This window comes from Lissotriton helveticus, chromosome 3_1 (genome assembly GCF_964261635.1).
Source record: "Lissotriton helveticus chromosome 3_1, aLisHel1.1, whole genome shotgun sequence".
Lineage (NCBI taxonomy): Eukaryota > Metazoa > Chordata > Amphibia > Caudata > Salamandridae > Lissotriton > Lissotriton helveticus.
Window position 1 is genome coordinate 1,738,754,603 of NC_136061.1, and position 17,041 is coordinate 1,738,771,643.

The following is a 17,041-nucleotide window of genomic DNA, read 5'->3' on the forward strand; positions in this document are numbered from 1 at the left end:
GTCTCAAGGTAGGTCTGAATAGAGGTGCACCGTCAGAACTGGCAGGATGTCTCAAGGTAGGTCTGAATAGAGGTGCACCGTCAGAGCTGGCAGGATGTCTCAGGGTAGGTCAGGAGAGAGGTGCACCGCCAGAGCTGGCACGATGTCTCAGGGTAGGTCAGAATTGAGGTGCACCGCCAGAGCTGGCAGGATGTCTCAGGGTAAGTCAGGAGAGAGGTGCACCATCAGAGCTATCAGGATGTCTCAGGGTAGGTCAGGAGAGAGGTGCACTGTGAGAGCTGGCATGATGTCTCAGGGTAGGTCATGGTAGAGGTGCACCATCAGAGCTGTCAGGATGTCTCATGGTAGGTCAGGAGAGAGGTACAACGCAAGAGCTGGCAGAATGTCTCAGGGTAGGTCAGGAGAGAGGTGCACCATCAGAGCTATCAGGATGTCTCAGGGTAGGTCAGGGTAGAGGTGCACAATCACAGCTTGCAGGATCTCTCAGGGTAGGTCAGGAGAGAGGTGCACTGTGAGAGCTGGCAGGATGTCTCAGGGTAGGTCATGGTAGAGGTGCACCGTCAGAGCTGGCAGGATGTCTCAGGGTAGGTCAAGAGAGAGGTGCACCGCCAGAGCTGGCAGGATGTCTCAAGGTAGGTCTGAATAGAGGTGCACAGTCAGAGCTGGCAGGATGTCTCAGGGTAGGTCAGGAGAGAGGTGCACCGCCAGAGCTGGCACGATGTCTCAGGGTAGGTCAGAATAGAGGTGCACTGCCAGAGCTGGCAGGATGTTTCAGGGTAGGTCAGGAGAGAGGTGCACCATCAGAGCTATCAGGATGTCTCAGGGTAGGTCAGGGTAGAGGTGCACAATCACAGCTTGCAGGATCTCTCAGGGTAGGTCAGGAGAGAGGTGCACTGTGAGAGCTGGCAGGATGTCTCAGGGTAGGTCATGGTAGAGGTGCACCGTCAGAGCTGGCAGGATGTCTCAGGGTAGGTCAAGAGTGAGGTGCACCACCAGAGCTGGCAGGATGTCTCAAGGTAGGTCATGGGAGAGGTGCACTGTGAGAGCTGTCAGGATGCCTCAGGGTAGGTCAGGGTAGAGGTGCACCATCAGATCTGCCAGGATGTTTCAGGGTAGGTCTGAATAGAGGTGCACCATCAGAGCTTGCAGGATGTCTCAGGGTAGGTCAGGAGAGAGGTGCACTATCAGAGCTGGCAGGATGTCTCAGCGTAGGCCAGGAGAGAGGTGCACTGCCAGAGCTGCCAGGATGTCTCAGGGTACGCCAGAAGAGAGGTGCCCCGCCAGAGCTGGCAGGATGTCTCAGGGTAAGTCAGGAGAGAGGTGCACCATCAGAGCTATCAGGATGTCTCAGGGTAGGTCAGGGTAGAGGTGCACAATCAGAGCTTGCAGGATGTCTCCCGGTAGGTCAGGAGAGAGGTGCAGTGTCAGAGCTGTCAGGATGCCTCAGGGTAGGTCAAGGGAGAGGTACACCGCCAGAGCTGGCAGGATGTCTGAGGGTAGGTCAGGAGAGAGGTGCACCGCCAGTGCTGGCAGGATGTCTCAAGGTAGGTCATGGGAGAGGTGCACTGTGAGAACTGGCAGGATGTTTCGGGGTAGGTCAGGGTAGAGGTGCACTGTAAGAGCTGTCAGGATGCCTCAGGGTATGTCAGAGTAGAGGTGCACGGCCAGAGCTGGCAGGATGTCCCAGGGTAGGTCAGGGTAGAGGTGCACCATCAGATCTGCCAGGATGTTTCAGGGTATGACAGGAGAGAGGTGCACCGTCAGAGCTTTCAGGATGCCTCAGGGTAGGTCAGGACAGAGGTGCACCGCCAGAGCTGTCAGGATGCCTCTGGGTAGGTCAGGACAGAGGTGCACTGTCAGAGCTGTCAGGATGTCTCATGGTAGGTCAGGACAGAGGTGCACTGTTAGAGCTGGCAGGATGTCTCAGGGTAGGTCAAGGTAGAGGTGCAAGGTAAGAGCTGTCAGGGTGTGTACCATGATAGGGGCACAATGTTCAGGTCATGGTGGATCTGGACTGTCCAAGCTGTTACAATGTTTTAGCGCCGGGATAGCGCTTTGTTGTGCTCGTGACGCTAGATATGCATCGTCAGAGAGCTTCGGGTGCCTCCTTATTGAAGCAGGAACCCTTGATGTGGGTCAGTATGGATGTAATTAATCAGGGTTCTCAGGCTATTCACCATGAGCTGCAAAGCATGTCAAGAAGGGAGTACACAGCCAGGGCTCTCAGACTGAGAGATTGCACAGTGCAAGTCCGAACTGAAGGGAAGGACAGAGAGGGAACTCTCGAAGCAGAAAGGTTAGGGTAATAGTGTGTCCTGTGCAGGGCCGGACTGGCCATAGCGTGCACCGGGCTTCTCCCCAGTGGGGGCCAGTTTTGGGACCCTGAGTAGGCCGTTTTTGTCACAGGGCCGTTTTTGCAGCATAGCTGCAATATCGGCCCCTGTAACAAAATCGGCCAAAACCGGCCCTGGCAAACAGCTCAGCTGCACCCCCAACCCTCCGGGGTGGGTGGCCGAGTACTTTGCCAGGGCCGGTTTTGGTTCCCAGTCCGGCCCTGGTTCTGTGAATCACCTAGAATGGATTCAATAACGCTGATCATATTTACAACAAACGCAGCTTGTATGGCCCATCTATGTTACAAGAGCTCGGCAGCACCGCAACACTCTATAGACGCTGTATTGCAAATAAGCTTGGTCCCATCTTCTGTGGTCCTATAACATGTTAGTGGACGAGTTTAGCAGGAGCTGCCATGGCTCGTGGTGCATGCAAGGGGTATGCATCCCTGCCACTTTGTTATAGTAGAAAAATGTAATTCTTCTGGGCGCAGCTGTGGGGCGTTGTGACCTTTGCGGCCGCACTGGGCGCTTACCTGGAGCGCAGGGCACTGACCTCAGGGGAGGCTCTGTGTTTTGCAATAACTTAACCTCATCGCTGCGGGGGCTATTCCGCCGCAGTGCTAAGGGGGCGGGAGGCCACGTGGCGCACCCATGCTGGTGACGGAATCGCTCCATCACCAGCCGCGGTTGAGCTGTGCTCATGACGTAGAGGTTCCGTCATGGTCCCGCCCGCTTAATAGAACGCGCCGCGCAGGTGTGAAATCAGCGCCGCGCAGGCGTGGCGGGCGGGCCATGACGGAACAGCTCCGTCATCAGCACAGCGCCACCGCGGCTGATGACGGAGCGGTTCCGTCATCAGCACGGAAAGAGTTAAGATTTAGAAGCACCTGCTGCAGAGTTCCTTGTGCATCCAGCTTTCAGGCAGCAATAAAATTGTCAAGATAACTCTGGTGATTAATGCTCCTGCTGGAGAGAGAGGTTGGAGTCTTGTATAGTGGCAGTTTTGACTCACCATAAAGTAGTGCCCATTAATATGCCTGCTGCAAAGAACAAATCCATGTTTTATGTGGAAGATAAGTGGATTAGCAAAGACAGCCTTTACCAGCTCGTTAAAACAAATAAAATGTTTGTGAGAGTGGGGCTAAGTAGAGCTGAGGGGCACTTTTACCGGGTGCTAGTGAGGGAATCCAAGGAGATTGTCATATATGGAGGAAGAGAGGTGGCATCCAAAATGATTGTCGCACCTGACTTCACCCGCGCTATAGCCGGGCCGCAGTTAAACATAAGTTTTGGTCTTAAGTTTAACTGAGAAAAGACTTTTGGTCTCAGTTAAACTTAAGACCAAAACATAAGTTAAACTGAGAGAAAGTTCTAACTTTACTACAAGTAAATGCCCTTTGTGAATACCGAAAGTCGTAAAGTTAGACTTTCATCTTTGTTTACCTTTGTGAATCGGGCCCTTACTACTCTCGAGCGGCTGGTTTCTAATTGGGGTCCATTCTAAAAATAGCAGACACCTCCTTATGCATTTCTGTTTGTAGTAGCAATAAATCAGTTTGCTGCTGGTACCACAGTTTGCAGTGAAAATGTGCTCTGTAGGGTTTACCCAGTGTCAGATTATGTCAGACCAGCTCACTGTCCCAGACCTCACTGTGGGCACCCTCATGAGATATGCATTTACCTCAAATGGAACCGCGAACTGGAGTACAAAAATCCCACCCCTCAGCACTGGTGTGAACATATGAGTTCACTCCCATACTGGGGAAAACCCATCTGTGATATCTGGACCATTGGTTTCAAACTGATACCCATCATTCATTATTGCCTGACTCCTCTGGCCTCTACGAGCGGGTTCTGGGACCTATCCTCAGGCATATAAAGGAAGTGAATGCACGCACAGGTGGGTCGATAACTGGAGGGGTCCCCCAAACCACATACACTATCCTATAGTTGCATTCTAAGGATGCATCTGGGCTGTACCACTCTTCAGGTGGTGCACAAGTTAGTGCACATTTAAGACCCTATTTACTCCTGCACCCACGTCAGTAATATTTTACAGTTGCAAGAGAAAAGGAATTTCCTCGTTAAATGTTGCCACCTATGATGCTATTATGGAAAGGGCCACATAGGTTTCTGGAGTCATTTCTGTAATGCTGAAGCCCCCTGGAGGTGAAAAAGTGTTTGTAAACACATGCCATGCTATTAGAGAACTTCTGTAAACCCCTTTCTGTTTCAACATCTCAATTTGCAAACACAATGGATGGAATGTCGAATCCTTTCTTACCTCAAAGCCCAAAGTGTGACGCAGTGTGATGCTTACAACCTTTTAGAGAGAACAGTAAGTCACTCGGCCCCCACAGGTACCATGCTAGTAGGTGTCTGCAGCGCACTGTACTCTACAGTGGCTGCGGAGTGTAACAAAAACTTTCTTTTTCACCCCATCTCCTCCAACAACCTAGAACAAACAGAATGTCAGAAACTTCAACAATTAGATCAATTGCATCTTATAAATGCCTGAGGATTAATAGTTGAGTTTTTTTTTCACTAACTGCACACTCAAAAGCATGATTGATTTACTATTTGCAGTTTTAAGTGTGTTTTAGTCACTTTTTGTATCTGATTTGTTTAAATCGGTTCCACCAAATGTGTAGACTCTTTGATCTCTTCCTAATTTATGTTTTCATGATGCTTATAGGATATCTTCCAAACTAAAATATTTGTGTGCTAATTCTTTCAGTCCCATATCATCTGCTGCTTTTCTGCAGTTCTTTTTTTTTAGTTTAAAGAGCTTTATTGAAGCAAGTAAAAACATACGGACAACAATATACAAAAATTGGCATGACAAAAGAGCAAAAAGTTAACGAAACAGAATATAAATGATGAAGGAATAAACATTACAAGATAGCTACCAATGATACAATATCCCAAAATATGAAAGCAATAATGAAAAGTCGCACCTTGAAACGCAATAGCATTTTACATTTTTCAAAAAGGGGAAAAACAGGAGAAGGAAAGAAAGAAAAGAAAAGAAAAAGAAAGAAAGAAAAGGAAAAAAAGGGGGAGAAAGAAGAGAAAGAATAAGGAAGGAGAAGAAAATTAGAGATGACCTTATCAAATACCATATGAAGATTACCAAAATACATTATTATATCATTTGTGTGAGAAATACCTAACCTTGACTAATAAGAGCTACAGAAGCAAAAGAAAAATGAAAAGAAAATATTCATGGTGGTTGATAAATAAAAGAAGAGTCCTTATTACGGAGTGCAGACAAGTATAAATAATTGGTGAGTGGAGACCAAAAGGCTTCCTTTCAAATCATTTGCCGAGATGTGCTGACAGAAGCTCTATCCAGTCTATGATGGTAACAGAGAAGATTCCACCAAGCAGAGTAGGAGTCTTTGAAGGCATCTTTCCAATGAGAGGTTATTACCTGAAAGGCAATAGCAATGAACAAATCCACAAAGATACCAACCTTGCGAGAACCAATCCATATGACAGTTACTAGGAATATAGAATATATGTCAAAAGGAAAATTAGTAGAACAGATGGAAGATATAGGTTCACATACTTTATTACAAAAGCGGGAAATGTTGGGACAATGAAAAAAGGAGTACATTAATTGGCCAGGGTTGTGTAGACATGACCTAAAAATCGGGGATAATTCTACACTTTACTTGGAAAGGGATAAAGGAGTAAAAAACAATCTTTGTTAAAAATAATAAAGGGTCTGAGTGGTGCTAGCATTGCAGGAGGTGTGGTGTATGAGAGCTCATATGGAATTCCATGTGTGAACAGAGAGGGTAAGCTGCAAATCAGATTACGATAGAAGTTCAACTTTAGTCTTGGGACGATCAAGAGAGGAGAAATGGAGATATTTATGAATGTGAGAGGCCCGAATAGAGGGAGAAGTAGGGGTTCAAACAAGGAGTCCGAAGAAGACGGAGGAGACCCAGATAGGAGAGAGAACCGATCAATTAAGAGCACTTCAAAGACTCACATCTAAGTAGTGAGGAAACTGGTACATCAAACTTAAACTGTATCTCTTGGGGGGTGAGAAAAAGAGAATCTTAATTAGATGTTTAACAAGGATAATCCCTTTAGCGGCCTGTTGTTTCCAAACAATGGTATGATTTGATCATTTATGGGGTTTGTTATTCCACAGAGGTGAGTCTAAAAATAATTGTAGAGGAGAATGGGGTTTGCACTTAACTGGGTGAAAGGTAGAGATAAAGTGTGAAATTGTCGGGTAATTAAAAGAACGAAGAGGATTAGTAAAACTAGCAAACAGAACTGGAAATCTCTTCTGAGGAAGATAAATACGGTAGCACTTGATGAATTAAAAAGGAAGAATGATATTGTCGAAAATTGGGGATGTGAACACCACCCCAATCTTTAGGGGCAGATAAGAGAGCTAAAGAAATTCGGGCCTTCCATCCATTCCAGTGAAATTTACTCAGAATCCCATTAAGGGTTTTAAAAAACTTTAAAGGAAGTCTAACTGGTAACACAAACAAATAAAAATTAATGACGGGAAGCAACATCATTTTGATTGTGTCCAATCTACCCCACCATGACAGGAAACGGGGAGACCATTTGTTTGTCATATTGTTTACTTTTAAAAGAACCTCATCTAAATTAAGCTGGATCGTTTTTGCAACAGAGGAGGATATTTAATCCCCAAGCAAGTAACACTACTAATGTTCCACTTAAGATTAAACCCTTCAAACATGCTCCTTAAACAGTATTTATTTAATAGAAGAACTTCGGATTTGGAGAAATTTCGTTTGTACCTGGATAAGGAGGAGGCATAACAAGAAAGAAGGTCTGAGAATGCAGGCAGAGAACCTGATGGATCTGAAATATACAACATAATATCATCTGCATAAGCGATATAATTTCAATACCCTCATGATTAAAGCCTTGGAAGGAAGGTGAATGATGCAAATAATGTAGAATAGGTTCAAGGGAAAGAATGAAAAGCAAAGGAGAAGGAGGACATCTTTGACGGGTTCCCCGTTGTGAAGGAAAATAAGACGATTGAGAACCATTAGCAAAAACTGAGGTAGTAGGCGAAGAATATAACAAACTGATCAGAGATAAAATAGAAGGTCCAAATCCATGCCATTTGAGAGCACGCATCTTAAAAAGCCAATGAACGTGGTCAAAAGCTTTCTCTGCGTCAAGGGTTATGACAGCAATAGGGGAAGAACTTCTTAGATACTAAGGGCCAGATGTAGGAGAGTAAATACCGGTCGGTAATGGCCGAATTCGGCCATTACCGACCGGTATTTAGGAATCGGCATATGGGGGCCAGCATTTTACAGAATCGGTAAATTTACCGATTCGGTAAATTTACAGATTCTGTAAAATACCGAATCGGTAATTTTACCGATTCGGTAATTCCACATGTAGGTGGCACTCCTGAGAGTGCCACAGGCCCTTAAGAGTCGGTATTTTACCACCCAATCCTATTGGGTGGTAAAATACCGAATGCAGGTGTGCATGCACATCTGTGCATGCACACCTGTGCCATGTGACACACAGACATGCCCTTAGGGCATGTCTGTGTGCCACATGGCACACATGCCTGTATTTGGGGTGCTAGAGGGTGTCAAAGTGACACCCCCTGCACCCTTGCAGTATTCGGTGTTTACCGATTTGGTCCCATAGGAATCAATGGGCACTACCAATTCGGTATTTACCGAATCGGTAAATACCGAATGTTACCGATTCGGTAATTGAAATTTAAAATTTACCTACATCTCCCACCTTCCATTTTACCGATTCATAAATACCGAATCGGTAAAATTCGGTATTTATGAATTGGTAAAATAGAATTACCTACATCTGGCCCTAAATGAATAATATTAAGAAAAGGTCTGGAATAATCAGCTATTGTCCTCCCCTTGACAAACCCCGTCGGCTCAGGAATAATCAACTCTGGGAGAACTTGCTTAATACGAAGGGCTAGTACCTTTGCAAAAAATTTACAATCTAGATTATTCAATGAAATTGGGTGATAATTAGCACAAAGGGAAGGGCCCTTACATTTATAGGAATTAAAAAAATCATAGCTTCCAAAAAAGAACCTCGAGCTTCATTGCAAGAAACAAAGTGTTGAAATAAATATAAAAGATGAGCCAAAAGGATGTGAGAAAAACAGGAATAAAATTCAGCAATAAGGCCATCCGGGCCAGGAGCCTTATCATTAGGTAACTTATATAAAGCGGATTTGATCTCAGAAAGGGATATGTCAGCCTCCAAAATAGAACAATCTGCAAGTCGGGAAGAGCTAGGGGGTATTGAATCGAAATAAGAGTCCAAGGCGGCAACAGAAGGAGAGGACTGAGGGGTGTATAAGGTCTTATAGAAATCTGTAAAACATTGTAATATTTCCTCATCCTTGAAGTGATGAGTACCACAATTATCAGTAATCTTGATAATTCTGGACCTTTGAGATTTAACCTTCAGATAGTTTGCTAGCAGTTTACCGGCTCTATTACGGCCACCATAACATTTTGAATTAATTTTTAATAATGTTCCAGTAGCATCTGCCATAGATTTCCTATTAAAAGCTACTTTTGCCTGAACCAAATTCTTAAGGGTGTCAGCATTGTTAGACGAAAAGTATGCATGTTCCAATTTCTTATTGGATGATAACATAGAAGCAGACTCCCTATGATATTGTTTCTTTTTACTAGCTAGGTAATCAATAATAAATCCCCTAGCAGTTGGCTTAAAAGCATTCCATGTGGTATGAAAGGGCATATCTGGACTAGCGCTAAGGAGAATTTTTTTTAAATGAAATCCTTAAAGCGTCCGATAAACAAGGGGTCCTTAAGAAGATAGTTATTAAATCGCCATCAGCGGGATTTAGAGGGCCAGGAAGGGAGATAGAAATTGATAAGGACAGGAGCGTGATCGGAAATTAAAATGGAACCAATTTCAGTATGTGATAAGTTGGGAAGAAGAAGTGGGCTCAGAAAAATATAATCTATTTTAGATGTAGAGTTATAAGTCAGGGAAAAGAAAGTACATTTTAAAGAGTCAGGATTGAATATTCTCCAGGCACGTACCAACCCTCTAGAGTGTATAGTAATGCATTTTATTAGGAACATACCTTGAAGAGGATTTTCTGTCAATAAATTGATCAACAACCTGATTACAGTCACCCCCCTACAACAAGATTAGAGTCAGAGCATGTATGAAGAGTGTGCAACATGGATTGCCAGAATTGGGAGTCGATGCCTGTGGGACCGTAAATATTAAGGAGAGAAATATGTGAACCATTAATGAGAGTGTGAAGAAGGAGCCAACGACCGTCAGTATCCCTCTCTTCACTCTCCACAGTAAGGTAAAGGGATTTATGAAATATTATCACCACTCCATTTTTCCTATCTCTAGATGGGGACCTATAAACATCACCAACCCATTGCTTTTTAAGGGAATTAATATCATTGTCATTAAGGTGCGTTTCTTGTAACATTGCAATTTTACATTTGAAAGATGCATAAGTACTCGTTGCTTCTTAACAGGATTACGTAAACCTTTTACATTCCATGAAATATCCACCATCACCCACAAACAGTACACAACTCTATCCTATACCACTAACCAATACACTCATTACTAACACAACGCCAATCAACACCATAAATAACTACATCCCACTCAGACACACTCTCCCTGTTGTAATTACACCTAACAGTCCACCTTTTATCACTAACAAATATATAATGATCCTTCCATCAGTTGTCCAACAAACACCCTCCTCTCCCTTCTACCATAATAACACTAACACACAACACACACACTGGATTGGACTAAGATAAACACTCTCACCTCTACTTCATTCCCTCCTACACACAACATACACTATACACATAAACACATCCCCACCCCCTCTATGTCACAATACCAATACCACTACTATGATCGCCAAAATAACCTTTTCTAGACTCTCTCCTGCTCTACCCCTCCTTGCATCATCTGACACCTCTTATTACTACACCAATCCCCTAAAACAAACATTTCTAAACTCTCCCCTCTGACTCCTTCCCTCCAAAACTCCTCTTTACTCATCCAAAAGCCTCTTCCTACTGCTAAGACTTAAAAAAAATCCTTCACTCTTTTATCCCTCCACTATCCTTTTTCAATCAAAATTAACAGACTAACATGTTCACTTCTCAAATTCCATATTCCATATTCAACTATACTAATATACTGCCCAAATAACTGAATAACATATATACTACTCAAATTACTTCACATTTATACTATACTAATTTTCAACACTAATCCTTTATGGGTTCCGGAGTGGCGTGCTACTCGCCAGAAAAGCGCTTCAACACCCATCAGTGGTAACAAGTGCTATATGAATGCAAATCTTTCTTCCCATTTTATCCATCCGCTATCCTTCTCACTCCAAGTAACAGACTAATATCCACCACTGAAATTACCTTATATTTCACCATATTAATTCACCACTAATCCTTTATAGGCTCCCTGAATAGCATGCGTCAACAAGCGAGCGATAAATAAATACAAACCTTTGTCCTACTCTATCCTTCTGCTATCATTCCAAATCCAAATAACTGACTAACTTATCCACCACTTAAAATGTACTTGCATGTTTCACTATACTAATTCAACACTAATCCTCCATGGGTCCCGGAGTAGCGTGCTACCCGCCGAAAAAACGCTTCGACGTCTCGTCAGGGGTAGTAAGCGCTATATAAATGCACTTACAATACAATACAAAATGCAGAAGAAAATACATGGACAGAGGTCAGAGGAGAGAAGATAGAAAAGAGGGAATAGAAAAGAGAGAGAAGAAAGAAAAGACCGAAAGGATAGAGGAGGAAGCAAATGATAGACCAAGAAAGGTTGACAGGAAGTCGAGAAACTTCAGTCAAAAAAGATGAGATATGTATCCAGACTAAAAAAAAATATGGGAAGCGGGAAACCGCGGATAGAAACAGACAGCAGAGCCAGGACGAGAAACCGGGAACAACCAGAACCAATAATAAAAAATATATATGAAAACAGGGAGCCTACTATAAAATAACACCACAGGGGAGAGCAATAATATACTTAGCCGTAAATTGATAGACAAAACGCAGGCAAACAACTACAACAAAGGATGCATTATAAGATTCTCAACCACTTACCTAACATGAGGATGAACCAAGAACATGAGGAATGAGGTGAAAGGCAGGAAGGGGAAAGCGTCAGGGGGATGGGATCATACAGGAGGAGAAAAAGACAAAAGGGAACAGTAATATAAAATGACCTCCAAGGAAGACAAGAGAACCACATAATCTAGAGAAAAACGGCAACAACAAACTATGACCTACAACCTAAAAAGAAGACGAAACTCTTCAAAAAGATGGAATAAAACAGAAAAACTTAGAGAGCACAATGCAAAGCAGAAACAACAATGCTATTCATGGCCCTCCAAATTCCATTACATCTCCCTTGTGACAAGAAATAAATTGTGTTAGATCCTCTGGGCGCTCAAAAGAGTAGGACCTCTCTCTGTATGTGACTTTACAAAAGTAGGGATAGACTAGGCCATATCTGGCATTCATGGAACGATCAGTTGGGCGAAGAGAGAGAATCTCTTTGCGGCGAGCAGATGTGGCTCGGGCCACATCTTGAGGGAAAAAAACCTTTTGACCAGACCATTACATCTGCTTTCCCGACTTTGCCTCTGAGAGGACCATTAATAACTCAGTGTATTCCAGAAATAAAACAATTATCCCTCTAGGACGAGTGCCTGTTGAAGAAGAAGACGAAATGCCAATTTTAGGACCAATGCGGTGAGCAAGCTGCAGAATAGGAGTGGTGCCATCCTTGAGACCAACAATTTTAGGAATGTGCATTTTAAAAAATAGTAAGCATGTCAGATCCTTCCTCCCCCTCAGGAATACCATGAATTTGAAGATTATTGCACCTGTTGCGATTTTCTAAATCTTCTGTTTGCATCTTGAGGAGAGCAATTTCTTTAAACATATCAGCAACCTAAGGAATCAGATCTTGAGCATCACTAATCCGTTGTTCCACTGCCGACACTCTGGAGTCTAAGTTGGACCACTTCTCATCCAGCTTCTGAAGAGTAGCATTGGCTTCTAACCGAAAAGGTTTAAGCATCCTTATCTATTCCATGAGGTCCTCCATTATTATAGGTAGTGGAGACTTGGTAGGCGAGTTAGGTTCCTTCGTGTGACATTTTGGAGGGGCAGCAGGGTTGAAATCCTTGCGAAGTTAAGACATATTTGCAGAAGCTGTTTTCTGACCAAGTGAAGAAGAAACCTCCATGTCGGTGAATACTTGGTATATAGAAATTCTCAGAAGATAGGCAGTTCACGGGCGAGTGGTAATATACTTATAGAGGCTGCTAAAAACAATAATGAAAAAGCACCTCTATTCCTCTATGTGCTACCTTTGGATTGATAAGTCTAATTCAATAGGCGTCTGCACATAGAACTTATTTAATATATGATATTGGACTTGGAAGCAATCACCTTACAAATACAGGGTTTGCTCATTGTAGAAACAGCATCAAAACACAGCAACCAGCACAGTCCATTCAGAGGAGGCCGTCCAGTTACTGGATAAAGAAAACATTAGCTATAGCATTGACTAGAAAGCATTCCGAAGCCAGTTCAAACAAACATCTCCAAAATGGGCTAAGAAAAAAGGTCATTTATGACGGTATGAAGAGCAAACCAGATGGTTGTATTCCAAAATATATGAATTTAGTCAAATAAAGTAGACAGAGTCAACATTAGTAACACCAGACATGCACTTGGATATTTGTGTGGTGACTTCCACCAAAATGACAATGACGAGTGCTTCAAAAATCATCCAAAAGAACACAAAGTCATTTAATATATATATTTTGTTGGGATCCTGTTGCCATTCCCATTAGAGCAAGTATTTCAGGCACTGTTGTCAGCTGGTCGTATAGCACTGCAATAAAGCTTCAGCGGCGTCCCAAAAGCTGCATAGCATGCAGCCCAGTCAGATTGGTGGAGAGGAACGGCATCTCGCAATGCAGAAAATGGCAGGCGCCACCACAGGCATCTGAGAGGAAAGAGCGGCGTGGGGCAAACAGGTCAAAAACTGGTTTAAACTTAAAAAAAACAGCTCCAACGATGCTTTGAGGTTCCGCTCACTCGCGGAGCCACAACCCATCTTGTGGCGGTTCAAGCAGGGCTCCCTTTTCTGCAGTTCTAATCTCAATCTTAATATTTTGCAAATATTTCCTCAGCTTTATTAATAAGCATTGGCATTATGGATAACAAATAAAAAAAATTGAGGAATGTATAACCTATATGAAGATTAATATAGCCTATGAGTGGGATTGTGCCAAACGCTCTGTTCAATTTCAATACTAGACTCATAGTATAGGTTGAGAGTCTGGCACACTTCCAATTTAAAGAAAGAAAACATAAGAAATCTCCAAACATTTGGAGAAAAGAGAACGATTGGAACAATTCCTTACAAACAAAATAGATAGTTGTATTGGAAAATCAGATAACACAAAACATGAAATATTTGTTTTTGAAACTAGAACAATCAAGTATTGTTGGAAGTGAATATTTTAAAACAATTTTACTGAAAACAATAGTACCAAGGGGTCTCAAAGTAACTCTGTTTTCATAAGAGAGAGTAAAGTGTTGCAATAAGCTAAAGGAAATATTGCTTAACCAATGTGAATGCCTAATTATTAGGATGAAGAAATAATTGCAAAACTACAGTTTGAGATTTTTGTTGTGAAAAAGAAATAGAAGATATGAGATTGGAAGAATTAGCTCAGAAAAAAAATATTTTTGAAGCTCTCCTACAAAAATAACATGAAGAAATGAGACATAAACACACACTAGCGAGAAATTACACTGACTACAAATTTGGGAGAATCAATTTATGCACACATGCATGATGAGATGAAATAAAGAGGTAATAACAAAACACTTGAAATGCAAATAATGTTTCATGCATCTTGTCATACAGTATGGCTAAGTAAAATGAAACCACAACTAGTAATCCTTAGGTATGTAAAACACAGTTCATACTATGTGCAGTTATCAGTAATAGAATATACCATAGACAGAAAAGAGGAGAACAGATAGGAAGTCTGAGTAGAAAAGCAAGGTGGACAATGAATGAAGCCACAAGCCATATGGACACAGGACAACAAGAAGACATTAATAATGTATACAACCTTTCTGTTTGAAAATGGACTAAGTAGGAATGGAATAGTTTGAATAAAAGCATGAGCAGTGTACCATCTAAACTAGATTTCTTTGAATTAAAGATTGGTCTGGTTAATTCATAAGACATTTATAGCTGAACACATTTTTTGCCATACCTCCAACTAAGACCATAACCAAACTTCATCCCTTAGAAAAATTAGACTCAAGACATTATAGACATCCAGACCATCATGTCTATTGTGGATTCAAGTGCTAAACACCTACACGGTATTGCCTCTGATCTTATATTGATTTCTCACAAACACTAGAGAGTCATTCATAGTGGAAATCCAACTTTTGATCCAAATAACCATATGCCTTTGGTGAGTAGACCTTCAAGTAGTGATGACCCAAACATGAGTTATAATATACTGCAAGTTATATTTCCATTGCAGAATAAGCCTAATAAGATCAGTACCTTAATTAAGTGCACATATGGTTTAATGACAGACTCAGGATAAAGAATTCTTAATGGAAGACTAACAGAAGATTAACCAGCCTCTTCAACCTTCCGCAGGCCGACAGTTTCCTCCAGCATAGATTTTACATTTGTGCATTACTTTTATTTTCATCTGTGTAGAAAGTTCGCTAATATACCAAGATCCGAGAGTGATCACGATCCTCAAAGGCTAGTCATCAACATTAAGCATGATTATTGGGAAACCCATGCAATGGCTAATAGTGGCACATTGAACGCTGTGCATGTGAAAAGACTTATCTGGAATAATATGTTATAAGTGAAGGCATCCAATCTTGAACAGATAATGACATTGACTACCGAAGAAGATAGTGTACTATTAAAGACTGGGGATGGTTGATTAGATGCCTGGCAATCTATACTAAAAAATATATTATCTAGTCTTGTGACAAGCTTACAGGAATTGCGACCAAACATTAACGCACATAAGACTTTCGAATTAATAGAATCTAAGAGACTTTTTCATAAGAAGATGCAACATATCTTAAAACGTCCGATATCTAATGAGCTTAACCTGAGAATACAAGACTTAAAGAAAAAACTCAAGAACAGGCATTTACAGATAAAGCGGGATAGCGTAAACAAAGCCTATGCAAAATTATATTATGCTATATCAACTAGGAATGAACAAGCATACTGGTCCCTGGTGGGACATGGTACAAATTCATATAAACAGCCGATGAACTATTTATCCTGAGCAATAAGTGGGAAAATCACATTAAAGTTCTATATAAGTCAATTGTAACCTGTAATTATACATTGTCAAAAGTTGATGACACATTTGCTGATATAACAGAAGAAGAAATAGTTGAACTAATAATGAGCACATGTTCATCCAAGACAGCAGGACCGAATGGTATCTCTATAGACTTGATAAAGTTAAATACAACCTTTTGGAGTGCATTGCTAAACCAGTTGTTTTCGCAGGTAATCAAATATTGAAGCATACCATCTTCATGGAAAGTAGCGATTGCCCATCAAACGTATAAATGAGGCCCAAAAGATGATCCGTCCAGCTATAGATTAATAGCATTGGTGGACTTTGACGGGAAATTATTTGAAAAACACAGGAAATTATTTGCAAGACACGTTCAAAATAAATTAAGGTCATGGGCAGAAGAAAAGTCATTAATACCAATAATACAAACCGGATTTTGGTCAGGGTGTTCGACAATTGATAACATCATTTCATTGGCCCTCTTAGGACAAAAAGCAAGCATGCTGAAATACATCTGTTTTGTGGATTATTCCACAGCGCTTGATAAGTGTTGGACTTGGCCCTTTTTGCAGGGTCATCCCTGAACTTTTTACCTTCCTCCTATATTTTGTCTGACCTGTTGTTGGTGGTTTTATGACTCTGGGCACTTTTTCACTGCTGATCAGTGCTAAAGTGCATATACTCTCTATTGTAAATTGTTGTAATGGATTAGTGACTCCATGATTGGCTTATTTGATTTACTTGTCAGACCCTAGTACAGTGCAGCATGTGTGCCCATAGCCTGTTAATCGAATGCTGCTGGTGGTGTTACAGCACTGGTTGTGCCATCCACATAAGCAGCTTGTAAAATATGGCTCAGGTCTGCCATTGCAGAGCCTGTGTGCAGTCTGGGACTGCCATGTCGACTTGGCAAGTGCGCCCACTTGCCAGTCCCTATACCTTCCCTTTTCTATATGTTAGTCACCCCTAAGGTAGGCCCAAGGAATTCCTGTGGGCAGGGTGCATCGTATGTAAAAGGTAGGATATGCCCTGATGTGTGTGGCATGTCCTGATAGTGAATTACAGCCAATCTAGTTTTTCACTATTGCAAGGCTACCTGCTCCCATAGCCATGAATGGGCAGTTTGATTATAACATCTTATAATCCTAATTGACCCAGGGAACAAGGTATACAACTGAGTTTTGTATGCCTGAACTCAGAATGTTAAAATACATATTTTAATGTGGGTGATTTTTACTTTCTGTGT

The 17,041-nt window shown here is 42.0% G+C and overlaps 1 protein-coding gene across 1 annotated transcript in view; it reads left to right on the forward strand.

The window, feature by feature from the left end:
- The window catches only part of LOC144824307 (uromodulin-like), a 54,523-nt gene extending 40,389 nt beyond the window's left edge, over positions 1-14,134 (forward strand). The window contains exon 9 of the mRNA XM_078683430.1: positions 14,078-14,134. Coding sequence (XP_078539556.1) covers positions 14,078-14,134 — 57 coding nt within the window. The remainder of the gene's footprint in view (positions 1-14,077) is intronic.
- The last annotated feature ends 2,907 nt before the right edge of the window (positions 14,135-17,041 follow it).